The following is a 22,482-nucleotide window of genomic DNA, read 5'->3' as shown; positions in this document are numbered from 1 at the left end:
GTGTTTAATCTTATCATTATACATTACTGACACTCTATCCTCCAATTTGATACTGTTAAGTGCTTTGACACAATCTGTATTGTAAAAGCGCTATATAAATAAAGGTGACTTGACTTCAAGGCCAGCTTGCAGTTACTGGTCTACATTGGTGTGATTTTGTGACTTGACACAAAATCAGATTTCACAATACAGAGGATCTGGCGAGATGATGCCTTCATAGCATCAATGAAAGACAAGCTAGACATGTGCTATTATGATGTTTACATGGATGTGTATCTTTCAGTGGTATGAATGGACAGTTTCTGTTCATATCATAGAATGAACTTTAGATTTATTCTTGCATTAATAGTAAGTATATACTTTATGTAGTTGAGTAGTATGTAGCATATTTTGTAGTAGAACTTTTGTAACATATTAGATACATCACAAATTATAACATTAAATATATAGTACTTGCTATTAATTAGATGTAAATATGTACATACCAAGGTGAATACATGGTTTTGTGTTAGATCTTCTGTAATGTATATGATATGCATACACAATTACTAATTGTATATATTTACATTTAATGCGGTGTGAGAAATAACAATGAACACCAGAACTGAGTTGACACACTTATTTTTTCATGAATTATTAAAAAAAGGACATTTCATTGTCAACTATTTCATTGTCTGTCAAGTTATTTTTGGGAAATTTAGTATAAATAATTTCAATATACATTAGATCAAATTTTACTTTACAATACAAAGTAAAATAAGTAAAAACAAATTTAATGATGGTAAGTATTGAAGGTATGCACTGCAACTAACTGAACAAGTAACAAATAAGTTAGCAACTTATGACACTATTTTTATATTTCACGTCACAGCACACTGTTAGCACCAAAGACATAAGGGTGGTTCTCTAATTGTAGGTACATTTGTTTTTCAGCTATATAAGACACTATTTACAGAAAATATTATATTGGTGTGGCCTTTTACATCCTGTGATCAATGACAATGAGTGGAAAATTATCAAAATAATTAATAATATAACTATTTGAAAAGCTGAAAAAATGACTTTGGACACCAAATGTACCTGCAATTACAGAATCACCAATAAGCAAAAGCAGACACGTGCAGAGGGGGGTGCGGTGGGTGGTTGAGCACCTGCCCCTTGATGCCCAAAGTGCCCTTTTGTCAAGTTGCTATCTATTATCTATATGCATATATTATTGGCCTGAATAATAATGGTCCTCTCTATGTTATATATTATATTTTGTATCAGACTTAATCTGTAGTAGCCGTTTTTTTTTTTGGTCATCTATATTTTTCTTTTCTTCTACTTTTCAGAGTATTGATCATTCTATGTTTGTGTTTTCTTTTTATGTTTTTATTTGTGTACTTGATTGTGTTGTCTTGCAGCTCTTACCCTTATGCTACCCTAATAAATTCTTCAACTTACTTTTAATTATTAATTTACTTAGTGTTTGAATTATAGATTCATCAAAGGCTTAAAAATTGTCCATCTGAATATTAGAAGTCTTCACCCTAAAACCTCATATTTACAAACGTCATATTGTTACTATTTCTGAAACATGGTTACATGATCAAATTAGGGATGAGGATATTAAAATTGAAAATGTTGCTTTATTCAGAGCTGACAGGCCTTCTAGAGGTGGTGGTGTTGCTATATATGTTGCTGCTCATTTGAATTCTGTGTGTGTAACTCCGTTAATACCACCAGTCAATTTTGAATGTTTATTTGTTCATATTTTTTTTCATGATAACAAACAATTAACTATAGGTTGTTTTTACAGACCACCATCTGCACCTGTTGATTCTACAAAATGTATTTTGTCAACTATTAATTCTTTAGGAAGGTACACTGAACTTATTATTTTGGGCGACTTTAATTGTAACTGGTTGGATCGTGTTTCCTCTAATGATAAACATTTATTTAGTAGTATTAATCTTACTCAGTTAATTAATGAGCCTACCAGAATTAGTCATAACTCATCATCTCTGTTGGACTGGATATTGGTCACTAATCCAGAAATAATTATTAAATCAGGTGTAATGTCTGATTGTTTAAGTGACCATTCTACTATATTCTGTGTTTGGAAAATAAAAATTCCTCGCCTTCCTCCAAAATATTTTACAATTAGGCAATACAAGAATATTAATTATGATTATGTTATTCATGATTTAGTGTCCATTAATTGGAATAGGCTTGAGTTAATTCCTTCAGTTGATGATGCTTGGATTTTTTTTACTCTGAAGTCACTAATGTAATCAATAAGCATGCTCCTTTGAAAACAATACGAGTTAAAGGCAGTCATCTTCCCTGGATTAATTCAGATCTGATTAACCTTTATAAACAAAGGGACAAAGCTTGGACCGTATATCGTAAAAACCAAATTACCAGAGGACTGGGAATCTTATAGACATTTTTGGAACCATTTAAATAACATTTTAAATAAGAAAAATAAAACATCCGCAAAAGAGTTAATAATAAATAACGAATATATTTCTGATCCCTTACAGATATCGTATGCATTTAATAAGTATTTCACATCTATAGGTACTCACTCTACTATTAAATATTCCGATACTCCCTTTCCCATCGGCTGTTCAAATCAGTCTTTTTCTTTTAGTAAAATTTCTCCTTCTGTTACTTTTAATGTAATATGTGGGTTAAAAGAATATAGTTCACCGGGTCCGGATGGCTTAGAAGCTAAACTTGCCTCTCACATTCTAATGTGTCCTTTGACTGATTTGTTTAATTTGTCTTTGTTTTCCTGTTCAATACCTTCCATATGGAAATGTACTAAGACTATTCCTCTTTTCAAAAGTGGTGACCCATCTGATCTGAACAACTACCGTCCAATTTCTATTATTTGTACTGTAGCAAAGGTCTTTGAGAAATACATTGTTAATCAAATATCCAACTATATTAATCAGTTTAATATTTTGTCTCCATTTCAGTCAGGTTTTAGACCTAACTTCTCCACCACCACAGCTTTAATGAAATTCACTAATGATTTGTTTATTTCCTTTGAATGGTGGACCATTATCTTTTGCTTGATAAGTTACACTCTTTAGGCTTCGATCAAAACTCTCTTCTTTGGTTTAATCTTCATAACAGACAACAATATGTTTCCTTTCAAGGCTTGAACTCGGATTATCTAGTTATTGAGGTGTTCCCCAAGGATCAACACTTGGTCCTTTGCTTTTTTGTTTATTTATTAATGACCTTCTCAAAACTTGTTTACATTCTTCTATCCAGCTTTATGCAGATGATACTGTTATTTATTTTTCCCATTCTGATATTTCATGTATTCAGTCCTCTCTGCAGTCAGACTTTAACTCCTTAAAGGATTGGTTATACAAAAACAAACTCATCCTTAACAAAAATAAGTCTTGTAGTATGGTGTTCTTTAAAAGAAGCCATCGTCCTCGCTCTTTTGATTTAGATATTAGTAAGATGGGTCACTCCTATCTAAAGTTGTCATATTTAAATATCTTGGTCTTTGGCTCAAACCCGAATTGTCTTTTAAGCATCACATTGATTGTATTATTAAAAAAATCATATGGTTGTCTAAGTTCTCTCTATCGTTCAATTAATTGCTTTTCATTTCAAGTAAGGAAAAGATTAATCTCCCAATTAATTCTTCCTATTATTGACTACGCAGATATTATTTATCAAAATACTTTTGATACCAATTTAAAACCTTTAAATATTCTTCATAATTCTTTATGTAGGTTTGTTTTAAGATGTCCTTATAGAACTCATCATTGTATGTTGTATGAAGCTCTCAATTGGCTTCAACCTAAATCCAGAAGGCAATATCACTGGTTTCAGTTTCTCTTCAAATGTATTTATTTTAATTGTCCTTCTTATTTAAAACAGTTTTTGGTTCCATTTGCATCTACTTACTCTCTTTGACATATGCAGCATCTGTATTTTCTTGTTCCTAGAATTTTTACTGAAGTCTGTCGAAGGTCTTTTCGATATAAGGCTCCATCTGACTGGAACAATCTCCCTTCTTTCCTTAGATCAATTACATCTTTCCGTCTCTTCAGGATTAATTTACTATCTCATTTGAAAATAACCTGCTTATGTTTTTAATTTTGGGTTGAGAACTGCCTTTAGGTTATATCAACTTCTGTCTATTATTTTTTTTTTTATTTTTTTTTTTTTTATAATTATTTTATTTTTATTTTTCAGGGTGTTTGTATATTTGGTTTTTCATGCTTGTATTAAAATGCATGTATATGCTTTTGTTTATAGTTGTAGACTGTGGGTGGGTGAACAGGGGAGTGAGCTGCTGTTTGTCTAAGTGTTTTTTTTTTCTTTGTGTACATTACTTGTGTTGTATTTTGTATTGTTTAATGTATGCGCTATTGGGTCCCCCTTGAAAATGAGATGAAGTATCTCAAAGGGCTTTTCCTTAATAAATTCAAATTCAAATTATCAATCTTAAAAATGGCATAATAGGGGCAATTAAAAAAAAAATCAGTATGTGTCTTACCTGGAAACTGAGCTCTTTACTTATTGTGATTAATGCCAAGCTCCACCAACTGACCTTTTTATACTCAACTTAGTTGTACTGCTACCACACTGTACTTGTACCAAGTGTGCAATTATAAAACATTCTAGTATACTTCTCATGTATTTTTTGTTACAGTTGAAAATGTATTAGCATATATGAACCAGTTACTTATTATGATGAGCGCTGCTGTAGCAGGTCCAGACAATAATAGCACATACTAGTAGCCATCAGTAGCCATTATGGCTATAAAATAAATTTGTAAATGCAAAAGTATATGGAAATAAGTTATTGTAGTAATTTCAGTAGTAATTTCTTTTTATTTTTTATTTATAATAATATGCACAACATGATTCAAATGAAATGTCCTCCAAATTTATTATGAGAAGGATCATCATACTTTACATTTTAGATAATGGCTTAGTTCACATATCTCAAAGTTGGCTCTGCATATACACTAGAAAGTTATCTCTCATTTTACTTGTAGTGTTAATTTTACTACAATTATTTAATGTTACAAAATATTTACATTTAAAAAAAAAACCTAGAGTATTGATAATTTATTTGGTAAATTAAAGTTTAATCTTGTAAGAACACAACTATTTGTAGTTAAATTTAGGCTAGATTCATTAATGTAGTTATTGATATAGAACTTTCAGAAATATATACAGTATTCATAATCAATTGCAATAAATATATTATACAATGACCATTTATCCACTTTTTGGTTTTTAAACAATACATAATACTACTACTACTTCCCAGTTCCTCCAAACAAAATAGTTCAGTTGTTTACATAATATTCTTAGAATCTGTTTTAAAAGTTAACTTTATACAAGTACATTGATGATTACTGCCTGTTACATTGATTATTTGAATGTGCTGTATGTTTGCTCTCCAGATGAAACACCTCTTCACCTCCCCTCTGTATCCAGCTCATTTTGTCACTTTTCAGCCCCATGCTCTTCAGCTTTTCACTTATCTGGAAAACCAGCAAAAAAGAATCAAACAAAACTAAAAACTATTTCCTACTTATAGGCTACATAATATATATAAATACATAGATATACAGTACATACCATGTCTAGAAAGGCGGTCTGAAATGAAGGATCATTTAATGTACATTTCCCATTACAGGACAACTTCAAACGCACAATCTGTTTTCTAATTAATGTGTCAGCTAGAGAAATACACGGTTAAAGAAAAGATAGAAAATACATAAATTAATAAAAACATATATCACAAACATAATTGCTTTTAATCTCTGTACAAAACTCACCTCCATAGCAGATAAAAGGTTGCTGTAGATCACAGCTGTATTGAGCCCATTTCCCAGAATTGTTTCTTGACATACCAACACAGTCACCAGATCCTGAACTCTGGGATAGTTGATCTGCATCCCAGTGTCTGAAACTGAGATTCCTCTGATCAGACCACTGCCAAGAGTCCAGAAACAGACCAATCCAGAGTGATGATTCATTACTGAGCAGATTCTTCTGCTCTGGGCTGCTGATACTCGCCAAATCAGAGTGGTGTTGTCTGCAGTAACTTTGAGCATCTCTCCATGTCATAGCAGTTTCAGTAATAATAAAACCAGTGCTGTCTGTTCCGAAATACAAGATAAGGACGAGCCTTCAGTCAAAGCTCAGCTACTGTGGAAAAAAACAAACTTAAACTTTGAGGACTCACCATTGAAACACACAAATGGGAGAACAGTGCTGCAGCTCTCATCGTACCAGCTTCCATTAAAACTTCTCACACACTCGCCATCACCATTTGGTTCTCCTGGATTCCAGATACTGTAGTTGGAGATTGTGCCTTCCCCCATAGACCAGACCCAGCGATACTCTGTCCCAGTGTGGAGACCTATCCATACTGAACCACTGTATCCAGGATCCACTGTATTTACCAGCCTTCTCACATCATTCATGGTGTCAGCAGTGGCCAGATCAGTGAATCTAGCTCTGCAGTAACTCTGAGCGTCTTGCCAGGTCATGCTTTCATTCATATACTGGTATGTGCGGTAAGGAGACTTGGGCCCTATAACAAATTAAAATGATGAACAGGACTGTAAGAATCATAAATAATTGTATATATTGTATTATATTTAAAAAAAAAAAAACTTTTTGATTGTTATCAGTGCATCATGTGCACATAAACATAAATAATGCTCAAATGACAGAACATGGAGAAATATCTCATCTCATTTGTTTAAAAAAAAAAAACCTCACATCCATGGCAGATAAAAGGACGCTGTAGGTTACAGCTTTCATGAATCCATTTCCCAGAATTGGTTGTTGACATGCCAACACAGTCACCAGATCCTGAACTCTGAGATGGTTGACCTGCTGCCCAGTCTCTGAAGAAGTTGCTCCATTTATCAGACCATTCCCAAGAGTCCTGGAATAGACCAATCCAAACCCATGCCGACGATGAAACAATACTCTTGAGCTGATTCTGTTTCTCAGAGTTGTGGATGGTGGGCAGATCTGTGTAATACTGTCTGCAGTAGCCCTGAGCTTCTTTCCAGTTCATCCACATCTGTACTGAGATGTATCCAGTACTTTCTATCAAGAGGGCAAAAAGATAAGAATAAGGTCACAACATTTCATCTCAGCTAAACTGTATATTTGTTACTGAATATAGTCACAAACTCATAACTCACCATTGTAGCACACAAAGTGAATCACAGATGAGCACTGATAAGTATGCCAAACTTCATAGGCAAGAAATCCACATTCATTTTGACTGCTTGGTCCTCCTGCATTCCAGGCACTGTACTCTGCAAGTGTATCTTCTCCCTTAGACCAACCCCAGCGTTTCTGTGTCCCATTCTTCAGTCCAATCCACACCGATCCACTGTATCCAGCATCCACTAAATTTATCAGCCTGCTTACATCAACCATGCTGTCTACAGTAGCCAGATCAGTGTGCTTTCCTCTACAGTAACTCTGAGCCTCTGGCCAGGACATTCTTGCATTTATATAGTAGTACTGACGAGAAAGACCAGAAGTGGTCTTCAAAAGCCCTGTGAAATTGATTATGTATATATTATATATACAGGTGCTGGTCATATAATTAGAATATCATCAAAAAGTTGATTTATTTCACTAATTCCATTCAAAAAGTGAAACTTGTATATTATATTCATTCATTACACACAGACTGATATATTTCAAATGTTTATTTCTTTTAATTTTGATGATTGTAACCAGTATTGGGCACGTTACTTTAAAAAAGTAATTAGTTATAGTTACTAGTTACTTCTCACAAATAGTAACTGAGTTAGTAACTGAGTTACATCATTATAAAAGTAACTAATTACCAGGGAAAGTAACTATTGCGTTACTTTAAAAAAAAAAAAAAATATTCAAATGTCAAATAACTTTGGATGCCCCCAATATTAAATATGTTAAATTAATGAAATGGACACTAAAAAGAATAAATTATTATTATAAAACTTTGTACATTAATCTACACTATTTATCTACTAACACTTAGTATCAGTCAGTCAAGCATTATAATATTATGATAATTCAATAATATATGATAGAACTTTAGTAATTAGAATAACCAAGTATGAATGCATATTTGTCATCAATATAAAACGCATAAGGATTAATGAGCTGCAGGGTTCATGAATATTAATCACATTGTCTGCGTTCGCTCAAATTGATTTGCTGAAATCAAAACAGGGACGATAATAGGTGAGCGCCCACTACCAGAGAAACCGGCAGTTCTTAAAAGCTGAAGAATTCCAAAGGAACTCCGTTATTTTGACAGGAAAATACAACAAAGAATATCGTTTACATGTACCTCGTCAATTCTGCATGTTATGAAAGACTCTCTTGCTCTGTATCATTCTTTGCGTGCGTGTATGTGAGAGAAAGCGGCGAGTCGTGCGCCTTCACACTAGAGTTTATGGTGCGTCAAATACAGCTACACTGCATCCATTCAGATGAACTGAAAAATTCTATTATAATAATATAATAGTAACGCCACATTTTATTGTCAGTAACGGTAACGGCGTTGTAACGGGGAAACAGTAATTCGTTTGATTACTCGTTACTGAAAAAATAACGCCGTTAGTAACGCAGTTTATTTATAATTTATAGTTATTCCCATCACTGATTATAACTGACAACTAAGGAAAATCCCAAATTCAGTATCTCAGAAAATAGAACACTGGCTACGTTTACATGCACACTTTTGGTTCAATCGGACTGAATTCATTCCGATTGATGAATCTGAATGTAGTGTTTACATGAACGCTAAATAAAGTGATCGGGTTGATGTGTGCGTTTATATGTCAAGCTTCAAATCTGAATTTTTAATTTTTTTGACACGCACACACGCACATGACACTACACAAATATGGAGTTTCTCACTGTTTGCACATAATGACCACTCTCCTACACTGTTTCTTTATTTGTTTAAAAAAAAAAACCTCACATCCATGGCAGATAAAAGGACGCTGTAGGTTACAGCTTTCATGAATCCATTTCCCAGAATTGGTTGTTGACATGCCAACACAGTCACCAGATCCTGAACTCTGGGATGGTTGACCTGCTGCCCAGTCTCTGAAGAAGTTGCTCCATTTATCAGACCATTCCCAAGAGTCCTGGAATAGACCAATCCAAACCCATGCCGACGATGAAACAATACTCTTGAGCTGATTCTGTTTCTCAGAGTTGTGGATGGTGGGCAGATCTGTGTAATACTGTCTGCAGTAGCCCTGAGCTTCTTTCCAGTTCATCCACATCTGTACTGAGATGTATCCAGTACTTTCTATCAAGAGGGCAAAAAGATAAGAATAAGGTCACAACATTTCATCTCAGCTAAACTGTATATTTGTTACTGAATATAGTCACAAACTCATAACTCACCATTGTAGCACACAAAGTGAATCACAGATGAGCACTGATAAGTATGCCAAACTTCATAGGCAAGAAATCCACATTCATTTTGACTGCTTGGTCCTCCTGCATTCCAGGCACTGTACTCTGCAAGTGTATCTTCTCCCTTAGACCAACCCCAGCGTTTCTGTGTCCCATTCTTCAGTCCAATCCACACCGATCCACTGTATCCAGCATCCACTAAATTTATCAGCCTGCTTACATCAACCATGCTGTCTACAGTAGCCAGATCAGTGTGCTTTCCTCTACAGTAACTCTGAGCCTCTGGCCAGGACATTCTTGCATTTATATAGTAGTACTGACGAGAAAGACCAGAAGTGGTCTTCAAAAGCCCTGTGAAATTGATTATGTATATATTATATATACAGGTGCTGGTCATATAATTAGAATATCATCAAAAAGTTGATTTATTTCACTAATTCCATTCAAAAGTGAAACTTGTATATTATATTCATTCATTACACACAGACTGATATATTTCAAATGTTTATTTCTTTTAATTTTGATGATTGTAACCAGTATTGGGCACGTTACTTTAAAAAAGTAATTAGTTATAGTTACTAGTTACTTCTCACAAATAGTAACTGAGTTAGTAACTGAGTTACATCATTATAAAAGTAACTAATTACCAGGGAAAGTAACTATTGCGTTACTTTAAAAAAAAAAAAAATATTCAAATGTCAAATAACTTTGGATGCCCCAATATTAAATATGTTAAATTAATGAAATGGACACTAAAAGAAAAATTATTATTATAAAACTTTGTACATTAATCTACACTATTTATCTACTAACACTTAGTATCAGTCAGTCAAGCATTATAATATAATATTATGATAATTCAATAATATATGATGATAGAACTTTAGTAATTAGAATAACCAAGTATGAATGCATATTTGTCATCAATATAAAACGCATAAGGATTAATGAGCTGCAGGGTTCATGAATATTAATCACATTGTCTGCGTTCGCTCAAATTGATTTGCTGAAATCAAAACAGGGACGATAATAGGTGAGCGCCCACTACCAGAGAAACCGGCAGTTCTTAAAAGCTGAAGAATTCCAAAGGAACTCCGTTATTTTGACAGGAAAATACAACAAAGAATATCGTTTACATGTACCTCGTCAATTCTGCATGTTATGAAAGACTCTCTTGCTCTGTATCATTCTTTGCGTACGTGTATGTGAGAGAAAGCGACGGCGAGTCGTGCGCCTTCACACTAGAGTTTATGGTACGTCAAATACAGCTACACTGCGCATCCATTCAGATGAACTGAAAAATTCTATTATAATAATATAATAGTAACGCCACATTTTATTGTCAGTAACGGTAACGGCGTTGTAACGGGGGAAACAGTAATTCGTTTGATTACTCGTTACTGAAAAAAATAACGCCGTTAGTAACGCAGTTTATTTATAATTTATAGTTATTCCCATCACTGATTATAACTGACAACTAAGGAAAATCCCAAATTCAGTATCTCAGAAAATAGAACACTGGCTACGTTTACATGCACACTTTTTGGTTCAATCGGACTGAATTCATTCCGATTGATGAATCTGAATGTAGTGTTTACATGAACGCTAAATAAAGTGATCGGGTTGATGTGTGCGTTTATATGTCAAGCTTCAAATCTGAATTTTTTTAATTTTTTTTTGACACGCACACACGCACATGACACTACACAAATATGGAGTTTCTCACTGTTTGCACATAATGACCACTCTCCTACACTGTTTCTTTATTTGTTTTTAACAGCGGAATTAATATTTATCCACTTCTGGATAAATATACATATAAACCGCAGTGCCGTGCTGCTCATATTTATCACGCAGAAAAATGCCTCATGCCACACTTTAATCAGCTAATTAACTCAAAACACCTGCAAAGGCCTTTAAATGGTCTCTCAGTCTAGTTCTGTAGGCTACACAATCATGGGGAAGACTGCTGACTTGACAGTTGTCTAAAAGACGACCATTGACACGTTGCACAAGGAGGGCAAGACACAAAAGGTCATTGCAAAAGAGGCTGGCTGTTCACAGAGCTCTGTGACCAAGCACATTAATAGAGAGGCAAAGGGAAGGAAAAGATGTGGTAGAAAAAAAGTGTACAAGCAATAGGGATAACCGCACCCTGGAGAGGATTGTGAAACAAAAGCCATTCAAAAATGTGGGGGAGATTCACAAAGAGTGTACTGCAGCTGGGGTCAGTGCTTCAAGAACCACTACGCACAGACGTATGCAAGATATGGGTTTCAGCTGTCGCATTCCTTGTGTCAAGCCACTCTTGAACAACAGACAGTGTCAGAAGCGTCTCGCCTGGGCTAAAGACAAAAAGGACTGGACTGCTACTGAGTGGTCCAAAGTTATGTTCTCTGATGAAAGTAAATTTTGCATTTCCTTTGGAAATCAGGGTCCCAGAGTCTGGAGGAAGAGAGGAGAAGCACACAATCCACGTTGCTTGAGGTCCAGTGTAAAGTTTCCACAGTCAGTGATGGTTTGGGGTGCCATGTCATCTGTTGGTGTTGGTCCACTGTGTTTTCTTAGGTCCAAGGTCAACGCAGCCGTATACCAGTGTCGCGGTCCTACTCGCCCTGCTCTGAGCGGGTTTTGAACCGCAGTCTTCGGCGTGGGAGGCGGGCGCTCTAACAAGGAGGCTAAAGGCCATGGCCTCTAGCGTCAGTCGCTAGAGCGCCACTTGAGATCGAGGAGTGAGGTTTTACCTGCACAGCACTTACTCGCTGGCCTCTGCTACACCAGGAAGTTTTAGAGCACTTCATGCTTCCTGCTGCTGACCAATTTTATGGAGATGCAGATTTCATTTTCCAACAGGACTTGACACCTGCACACAGTGCCAAAACAACCAGTATCTGGTTTAAGGACCATGGTATCCCTGTTCTTAATTGGCCAGCAAACTCGCCTGACCTTAACCCCATAGAAAATCTATGGGGAATTGTGAAGAGGAAGATGCGATATGCCAGACCCAACAATGCAGAAGAGCTGAAGGCCACTATCAGAGCAACCTGTGCTCTCATAACACATGAGCAGTGCCACAGACTGATCGACTCTATGCCACGCCGCATTGCTGCAGTAATTCAGGCAAAAGGATCCCCAACTAAGTATTGAGTGCTGTACATGCTCATACTTTTCATTTTCATACTTTTCAGTTGGCCAAGATTTCTAAAAATCCTTTCTTTGTATTGGTCAAGTAATATTCTAATTTTCTGACATAATGAATTTGGGATTTTCCTTAGTTGTCAGTTATAATCATCAAAATTAAAATAAATAAACATTTGAAATATATCAGTCTGTGTGTAATGAATGAATATAATATACAAGTTTTAGTCACTTTTTGAATGGAATTAGTGAAATAAATCAACTTTTTGATGATATTCTAATTATATGACCAGCACCTGTATACACATATATATACACGTGTGTGTGTGTGTGTGTGTGTGTGTGTGTGTGTGTGTGTTTATTAACAGTATGTGTGTTCACATGTTCTTTAAAAACTTTACAAATGAGCACACCAACCTGACAGCAGAAGCAGCACAAACAGACTCCCATCCATGATTGTGGATCCTCTCTGCTGTATTCTAATGAGAGATGATCAATCATACATTTTCTGTCATAAATTAGTGTGAATACACATGATGCACTCCAAATATATTACTTCACATATTTTGTAATTGATATCAAGAAAATCTTCCTTTAAAGAATTCTACACATTGTCATAGTCTCAAACAGCACAACACACTCACTGTCGTATTGCAAACAAAACTGGTGGTACTTTCTCGGTCTAGTAAGGTGTGGATAACTATTGTTATATTTTACATTTACATTATATTTATTCATTTCCCAGATACTTTTATCCAAAGTAACTTACATTGTATTCAAAGTACATTATACATTTAATCTTTTCATATATACCCTCAAAACAATCAAACCCATGGTGTTGTGAGTGACATGCTGTTTTAACTACAGGAACACAAATTTACTTTTATTAACATTTAAACTTGATAATGGGCATCAGAATGACATGAGGATGTTTAGTCTGCACCAAAACATGATATATAAATTAAAAGCATATGTATAAAATATTTACCACTTTACCTAAAGAACAATGTTGCGCTGAACATTTTTGCCCACAGGTCAAACACAATAAAAACATATGCTGATTTTTGTGATGACAAGAGATGAGTTATTTTCATATTCAAATACTGTGGCTCATTGTCACTGAAGATGTATTTCCATATTATATCACATTACTGGTCACAATCTCAGGCACTAAAAGGCTCATCTTAAAGACTTTTTGACAATTACTCCAAAAACAACAAACCAAAAAAAAAAAAAAAAACACTTTAAAACTCTTTAAAAAATTGTATATGTATATGTATATCTCCATATAAATTATGAGAATTCTTATGTATTTTATGTTAAATGTGGTTGTACAAAACGTACATTTACTTACTTTTGCATAGACACTGAAACACACTATGTTGACATTATTTACAACACTTAAATGTATAATACTGACGCAGTGACAACACCTAAAACCTAAAACTTTACAGACTTACAAATGAATCCTTATGAATACTGCTATCGCAGCATTCATTTTTATTATATTGTATTCAGTTATCATATCAATGAGATTATGTTTTCAACTGCATTTATTAAATTAAGTTTACTCATTTAATATGAAATTTGAAACATTTTGTTCAGTTCTGTGTGATTTCTGCTGCAGACTAACCTTGAAGACGTTAAACATGACTACACTTTAAAGTATCAAAATATTTTTTAATGCCATATTGTTACTAAAAGGTTATTTCCCTACATATTTCGGTATATGGCATATTACTTTTTATATTCGCTATATGAAATGAGTATGTTTAGGTTTAGGGGTAGGTTAAGGCGTCTAACAATGACGTTGTTTAGCAATAAATTTGTAAAAATGCATTGATACTCATATCTTAATGATATAAAAGATTTTTTAAAACATTTTCTTTTAACATTTAGCTGTAACTACATAGTAACTTTACATTTCAAATGTTGTGATACATCCAAATTGTACATTTCAGCATTTGTTTCAGATTTGTGCTTGTTAACATTACATACTAACACCTACGTATAAACAATGAGACCAGGCTGTTCCATAATATAATCTACATATTGATTAAGTATCAGTTTTTGTGTCAGTCAACATCTGGAATTACTCCCTTCCTTTAAATCCATGCCAACCACTAACATTAACCAACTACATTGTTGCCAGATCTCACTAGAAAATCAAGCCATAGACATTTTACACTGTGTGAACAAATACATTTGTGGTATTCAAATAATTGGGGATAATCAAATTTACAAGCTAAAAACAAACACTCATGCCATCTCCCATCATCACCTCAATTTCAATTCCAAATTAGTTACAACAGTTGTTTCATTTTAAATCTTTGAATTTAGAACGATATAAATAAGACATATTTTAATTAAAAAACAAATAAAATAGGAAACAAATATATAAATACAATAAAGGCTAGAAACTCTAACAGACAGTGTTAATATGGCAATGTAGTCTGTACACTACTCTATTCTGCAATGTTTATGGGTCCAACATTTCTAATCTGATATTTCTAATCTGTTATTTAACATTTAATATAATTACATATCAAATAATGGACAGACATACAATTCCTTACCTTAATATTTCCTGCAATTTTCTCTATGTTTTTACATAGAAACATCTACTGTAGCTTATTCTTAATTGATGATGGTGTTACAGTTCACCCAAGCTAAAACACCACCCACTCTATACAGCTCATTTAAGATGAACCCACCCCTAAATGCCAAGTAAAACCAAAATTAGTCAGTCACTACGTGCCAATAAGTCTAAATGGGTGGTTCTTGGCCAAAACAGAATAAGCTGCAATGTGAACCAGACCTTTAGCCATTTAGTCTAACAAATCCAAATATTTTTGGCAAATAATGTTTTGGCAAATATGTTAATGCTTCATATTAGCCTGGAACTGAAAGTGAACTATTATTAAAAAAAAAAAAAAAAAGAGGTGATTGACATTAGGTCTGACCTACCTGAAAACCCCAAATAAATTATATTCACTTTTTCCATATACTTCAGAATAAGATGGGGAGGTTCAATCTGCATCATAACATTATACTATGTTCTCCGAAAGTAAAATACTAAAATGTTTACCTGTTAACCTAAAGAACACTGTAGAATTAAATGCATTTGCCCACAGGCATGTCAAGCACATTAAAATTATATGCTGATTATTGTGAGGACAGGACAAGCAATTTTCATATTCAAATAGCCCATTTTCATTGAAGATGCTTTTGGACATTGCATTGTGTTGAACGTACATGTAAAAATGGGGAAACAAAAATCACAAGTTGTGGAGACAACAATAAGATGTGAAGATGATTATCAACTTAATGTAGACGACTCACCGCTTCTTCTCAACAAAGCAGAGTCTTAATATTTCTTATACATTCTAGAAAAATCTCAAATGGGAGAAACACACCACCTCAGTTGTGAAGACCCAACAACACTTGCTTTTATTGAGACAGCTGTGATAAAATGTGACATATCACAAGCTCTCTGTCTGTCTGGTTTGACTCTGCATCATCACACTATAAAGCTGCTTTCACACTTTTCCAGAATCATGGAAAATTCAATCCCAGTATCTTAACCTACACTGTAACATTAAAGGCTTCATATCCAGGAGTAAGTGCAAGATTTTTTTTTTCAAACTTTTGCTGCAGTTAAAATCACATTTTAACGTGATGACAAGCAGTGCATACTTTTCATATTCAAATAGCTTATTTACACTTAGGAGTTTTGCACATTGTATCACATTACTACACAGTCGCTGGTTACCTGAATTTTTTGTAGCCAAAATAGTTCTACTGCTATTATCACATTACATAGACCTTCATCGTGAGATCAGCAAAATTGCATCTTGAAGATACAGTAATTACTAACAGCAATTACTGTGAATCACGGTAAAAAAAAAAATCTACATCACTATTCTAAAATATGCATTCTCTCTCTCTATATGTATAGATCTCGGTCTGTGTTTCCTGTGTCTGTGTTCAAGGACTTTTAGTTTGTAGTTTTATGTCCCTATTGTTGCCTTGTTCCCCTCCTGTTCCCCTCCTGTTCTACTTGTCCTGTTCTGCTTGTCCTGTTCCCCTCCTGTTCTGCTTGTCCTGTTCCCCTCCTGTTCTGCTTGTCCTGTTCCCCTACTGTTCTGCTCCTGTGTTTGTTGTCATGGACACTCATTGAACCACACCCATTTCTTTGTTAGGTGCCCTGGTTACTGATTAGTTCATTGCTTCAGCTCTCTGTATAAACAGTCCTTGTGCCTCTTTTATAAAGCGTGTGTACGCCCAGATTTGATCTTAGAGTGTGCGTACGCTTAAATCCACGCCAGCGCTCATATTTATAAACTGTCTTTGACGTGGAAAAGTGCTTAGCGTCACGTCAGGGTCCGAGCAGACGTACGCACTTTTTCTTGTCAGAATATTGCAGGTTTTTGAAAACGTAAGCTGTTCTTGCAGCTCCCTGTTCTAAATTATGATGATTGGTGATATTTTATGTTAATGACATTAATTAGGAGTCCTTTACAAGCAGAGAGCTGAAACGATTTAATTGCACGCAAGTTTAAAATCATTTGCGATTCATAGATTTCACATCTGAAAGACAGGCGTACGTGCGATTAATTTGTACGTTCATTCTATGAATCACACGTACGCACATCTGAGAAATGATCGTAAGATCAAATTTAGGATGGTTTCTGCGCAACATTTTATAAATGAGGGCCCTTGTGTTTCCCTTGTGCTTTGTCATTTGTTGAATGTTTGTGGTGGTTGCTCTCTGTCCTTGTCTGAGTTCCTTTAAGGGGGGTTAAGCAAGAACACATGGACAAAATACAAGACAAAAACTGAATTTATTTGGGTGAATACTAGGGATGCATGATGTTATCGGACTGATATAGGAATCGGCCCGATATGAAAAATTATGCCGATAAGATGAATACATTAACTCACATGTGCTCAGGGTGTGCTAGTGATTAGATCACGTCAGCAGTGTGGTCATTTTTGAAGCAAAGTTTTGTCTGAATGATGATTAGATTCACTCTTTTGGATCACTGCAATTAATCTGTGAAAGCACGTACAGAACGCGTTAGTGTGTGACAGAGTAAACAATAGCACGTGCAGCTGCAGCAGTGACAGCCTCCCCGGGTCATAATGCCCGTTCCGTAAAGAGTTTTAATCTTAGGGGGCGCTGATGGCCTACTTCTAATTAAATTAAAAGTAAAATAGCCTACACAAGTAACATTTAGACTGTGTTTCTGATTAAATAAAGCAGTAATTGATGTCATAAAATAATGAGTATGTTTTGATTAAAAGGGAAGAAGCTAGCTTGCATAAAATTTTTAAAAGACACTTGTAAATTAAATAATTAGCCTACTGATTTATTCATTAATCTGTAATATGTTTCATTTCTTAAACAAATCATAAACTCTAGAAGATTTGAGCCTTTTGGGTCATTTTTGTGTTACCCAGCTCCTGGGTCAAATGTAACAACATGATGTTTTATTAACAAAGTTCGGGAGGAGCACGTCTGGAATACTCTGGGTTCGGGCAATTCCCGAGCTCGGAGCCCTTCCCCAGGACAGCATGCCAACAACGTATTACCATACTCGCCAAATACGCATTACGTTACTCGTGCTAAATATATGTAAGTGTGAACTCGTGAACCAGTGTTTGGGTAGTTTTTGTATTACTCAGATCCTGGGTCAGAGTAACCGGTTGAGTTATGTATCGCGGAGATTTTGCATCTCTGCATTCTTCGGTAAAATACAGGTTTGTGTACATTCTATTTTATCTATAAAATCGTTACTGTGCTGTATATCGTTCAATTCTGTGCAGAGTAACAGGCGCGTGGTGTGAATCACCCAAGTGTCACGGTCTTTTCGCGTGATGGAAAAGCCTGATGCTTTGCATAAAATAAGCGATTCTACTCATAAAGATGCAGAATATAATACTTTGGGTGTTAAAACATATCCTCAGAGCTGTTTACTGTTTGTTTCTTGGCAGGTTATGGAGTCACAGCATGTTTCGGCTAGAGTGAAACGCAGGGTGGCTGTCTGTTAGCAGTTCCCGCCGAACACGACTCCAGCTCGGGCACGAGAACCAGCGCCTTTACGTTGGAAACAGAAGACAGAGACTGGTCGATTAGGCTACACGTGAATTACTTCTGTTTAAAGTTTATTTTTTACTTCTAATGTTTGTTAAACGAGTTTAAATACAGGCAATATGTATAGCCTATTAAAAACTATATAGGCCTACAATGCTGTAAATGATAAAGGAAAATAAAGGAAGTTATTATGCAAACCAGTGGTTGTGTGGAGTATTTTAGAAAAGTTAAGAGGGTTTAAGATAATCTGTAAACGTTAATGAAGTAAAAATAAGCTAGTAATAAAGTAAAAATTAATAAACCCATTAGCTGTGTTAAATAAACAACCCAATTTGCTGGTTAAAATTAACCCAAAATGGGTTCTGTCCTGTTTCCCCAGGCCTTGGGTTTAAAAAAATCCATATTTGTAAATAAAAAATCTTTATATGTATAAATATTCATATGGTTCACAGCGGTCATATTAGAATTATTTTGCGTCATCCATAGTATTTTAGGTTTCGTCTGAAACCGAGTACGTCTCTTCAGATATTCAACTGCATTAAGCCCACTGTGGCAGATCAGTCTGTGGGCTTAATGCGGTTGAATATCTAAAGAGACATACTCGGCAGTGCCACTTAACATCATACTGAGCAAAACCCAACACATAGGTAGGTCTACAATATTAGCCTAATATCAGCTCACACACAGGCTTATCACCGTGTTAGTTGTAGTGGGTGACAAGCTACGGTATTAAGCTTGTTAACCTTATAATCACTCATTGAAAAACATCGGATATCATAATTTTTTTGTCATGACTAATTTATTAATGATCCAGCATCATCTGTATTAAAGAGAGAGAATGATTTCACCCGATGTTTAAAGAGAATAAAATAGCCTTGACAGCCTAACTTACTTACACATGACTAACTGTTACTGAGGAACTTGCTCTCTCCTACCATACTGGTGTGTGTGTATCGGTAAAAGAGGAAAGCAGGCAGTGGACCAAACCACTGTGAGGCAAGGGAGGGGGGAATTAAAACATTTCTGAACTTAAAACCTTTTTTTTTTTTTTTGCGTTTATTTTGTTTTACTACTCACGCAATTATTTTAAGTATATGTCCATTATATTATTTTTAATACACAGAGTCACAACCCTCCCGTCCCCGTCCCCCCCCCCCGGGATTTACGCCTATGCTTGTGTAGGCTATTTTACTTTTAATTTAATTAGAAGTAGGCCAACAGGGCACCCTACAGATTAAAACTCCTTACCGAGCGGGGATTATGACCACCTGTAGCTGGTGTGTGGTGAGCGCACTGGCGCTGTTGTACTGTGGCTGCTGTCGCACCATCCAAGTGGATGCTGCACACTGGTGGTGGTTGAGGAGAGCCCCCCCTGAGCTGAAAAAGAGCTGATGTCTTTTCATGGGCATAGTTGTTCATCAATTATGATCGTTTGCATTCAGCTACAAACATGAGGTGCGAGCGGTCGCGGATGCAATAATGGCGCTTCAAGATTTTTTTTTTTTTTTTTTGAACTGGGATGGTGCCCCCCTGGGAGTTGGTGCCCTACGCAAACTGCCTACTCTGTGTATAGGGAGTGGCGGTAATGCATCTGGCAAAGGGACTACAAATGAAAACTAACCTTTGGGCTAATTTGGGTACATTTGTATTCGTGAATGTTGATTAATGTACACTGTCCCTTTTTGTGAAATAAATAAATAGTTAAATGACAGATCTGAAAGATTATAGAATGTTGTACAGATTTCATTTGCCACATTAACATCATCTGTAATCTCTATAGAGTTGTCAGCCTTTAGTGTATTTCCATATTTTTCCCCCATTTTATTTGCTTTTGTTAAATTGAAATACATCTTATTTATATTATTCTGAATCCAAACATTTAAAATTAAATGACAGTTTTAAATTTGGAATTGAAATTGAAGTGACGATGGGAGATGCGTGTGTTTAGCATAGTTTAGCATATATTAGATGCATAGTGTTTGTGTTTAGCGTGTAAATTTGATTATCACAATTTTTTTTTTTTTTTTTTAATTCCACCAATTTATTTATTCACACAAATATAAATGTCCATGGCTTGTTTTTATAGTGAGATCTGGCAACAGTGTTAAGTAAAAAAAAAAAACACTGTTCAAGTTAGTAATTGGTATGGATTTGAAGGAAGGGAGTAATTCCAAATCTGGAGTGATACAAATCGAAACACAAACTATATATTGGTTATATTATATAATGGAAAACACAGAAAAGAAAAGAAAAAAAAAAAGTCTTGTAAATTCTTGTAAATAATTTTTTTTTTTTTTTGCATTTTGTAATAGAAATCAGAGTTTTCAGGACTTTGACAGCTCTAGGAAACTTCCACCTGAACCAAACTTTGCACAAAGAGTAGGGTTGGGTACCGAAAACCGGTACCAATATGGCACCGGTACCTAAGTAACCGGTATGTACTAGAACCGAATCAGAACAGAGATTTCGGTGCCTCATTTCGGTGCCATGCCTGAGCGATCGATTAAAATATTTTTCCTTTGTTTCTCCGAAACGAACGTAAGAAGCATCATCACCGGCACCGCACGTGAAAAATAATTTCCCGACTGAGAAAATGCACGTGAACTCACGTCTGAAAGCTCAAATAATACAAGTCCAACAAATCTTTGTAGTAGTAACGCAAGCGTGCTGTTTTCACATTCCGACTTAAAAGCACAACTCGGGAAATGAGAGCATCCGAGGAGCGCGTGAATGCAGAGATTACACTTGCTCTGACGGCAGCAGGTAGCCCTCCATTAACTAGCTAAGCTAAACATGCTTAAATTAGGGCTGGGCGATATGAGCAAAAATTCATATTTCATATTTTTGGCTGATGTGTTGTATATGGTATATATCTCGGTATTTTGCATTCGGATTAAACAAAGTGAATGTAAGCATGTAGGCATATATTATGTGCAAAAAGGGTTAAAATCACATTACATTCTAACATCTAAAAACAAAAATAATGCTTTTAAAGCAGAAGTTAAATTTACTAAACTAAAAATGAAAATAAAGCACAGACTTGATTACCCCATTACTTTACAGTTAGTGCTATCATACAAATACACTTACTTGTCGGTTTAAAATTCTGCACATATCACATTTATTGTCCAACTACAAATATTTCAGCAAAATGTATATTTTAGTCAGAGTTATTGAGCTCCGTCTGTTTGGCACGCGTGTGCGTGGCGGCGCTCGTTCTAAATGAAGTCTGTGAAGTTTAGAGGAGAATCGCAAAGCAAAAGCTCACACACTTCTGACAGCAAAATGGAAATATTTCCATGGCTTTCTAACATTTACAGATGGAGAATATGTAAGTTCACATTACCTGTGAAATGTAAGTATGCATTAAGGGAAAACAGCACGTCTCTTCAATAGATTAAATTTCGTGACTATATCACGAACTGCCGTGAGACTGGGTTGAAGAGTAAGATGGTGGTTCGAACACTTCCGGTGGCTTCACTGCTTGTCGGCAGTTTAGAACACAATGAGCGATCCAGTCGTTATTTATAGATCTGTGGTTGTAATACTAAAATAGCATAGCCTACTGAATGGACATCAGTTAAAATGTTGTGTGTGCATTTCTAAAGTTGAAAGATGTGTTTATGTTTACTTTTGCTCTCTCTCTCTCTAAAAGCTAAAAGAGTTGTTTTGTAGGTTGAATGAAAATTTTTCGATTGAGACTTTTATTTTGGGCTTTAAATATTTCCAGAAAAAAAATAAATAAATCTGTCAATTGTTGATTTTTATTTTAGGACAAGCAAAGTTTGCCATGTATATTAGCCAAAAGAATAAGA

The 22,482-nt window shown here is 35.2% G+C and overlaps 1 protein-coding gene across 2 annotated transcripts; it reads right to left on the bottom strand.

Annotated features, from left to right (window-relative positions):
• Positions 1-4,746: 4,746 nt before the first annotated feature.
• LOC131522569 (macrophage mannose receptor 1-like) lies at positions 4,747-22,148 on the bottom strand. Of its 2 annotated transcripts, XM_058748164.1 has the most exons (8): positions 22,014-22,148; positions 12,988-13,049; positions 9,421-9,783; positions 8,987-9,322; positions 6,224-6,574; positions 5,814-6,137; positions 5,614-5,714; positions 4,747-5,516 (listed from the first exon to the last, which is right to left on the bottom strand). In XM_058748164.1, the coding sequence occupies exons 2-8, from the start codon at positions 13,022-13,024 to the stop codon at positions 5,385-5,387; spliced, it is 1,644 nt and encodes a 547-aa protein (XP_058604147.1). In that variant the 5' UTR covers positions 13,025-13,049; positions 22,014-22,148; the 3' UTR covers positions 4,747-5,384. The 2 variants fall into 2 exon arrangements, with proteins under 2 accessions (XP_058604147.1, XP_058604139.1); XM_058748156.1 differs by lacking the exons at positions 8,987-9,322; positions 9,421-9,783; positions 12,988-13,049; positions 22,014-22,148 and adding exons at positions 6,766-7,101; positions 7,200-7,559 and having other exon boundaries at positions 4,752-5,516.
• Positions 22,149-22,482: the final 334 nt, after the last annotated feature.

This window comes from Onychostoma macrolepis, chromosome 02, assembly GCF_012432095.1.
Source record: "Onychostoma macrolepis isolate SWU-2019 chromosome 02, ASM1243209v1, whole genome shotgun sequence".
NCBI classification, from domain to species: Eukaryota; Metazoa; Chordata; class Actinopteri; order Cypriniformes; family Cyprinidae; genus Onychostoma; species Onychostoma macrolepis.
This window is presented reverse-complemented; position numbering and strand designations above follow the sequence as displayed.

Excerpts from the sequence above, each read along its gene's own strand:
- LOC131522569 (XM_058748164.1), bottom strand. The coding sequence starts at position 13,024 with ATGGATGGGAGTCTGTTTGTGCTGCTTCTGCTGTCAG. Across the intron at positions 6,138-6,223 it reads CCCATTTGTGTGTTTCAATG|ACAGCACTGGTTTTATTATT; the intron begins GTGAGTCCTCAA and ends ATTTCGGAACAG. Across the intron at positions 5,715-5,813 it reads ACCTTTTATCTGCTATGGAG|CTGACACATTAATTAGAAAA; the intron begins GTGAGTTTTGTA and ends GTATTTCTCTAG.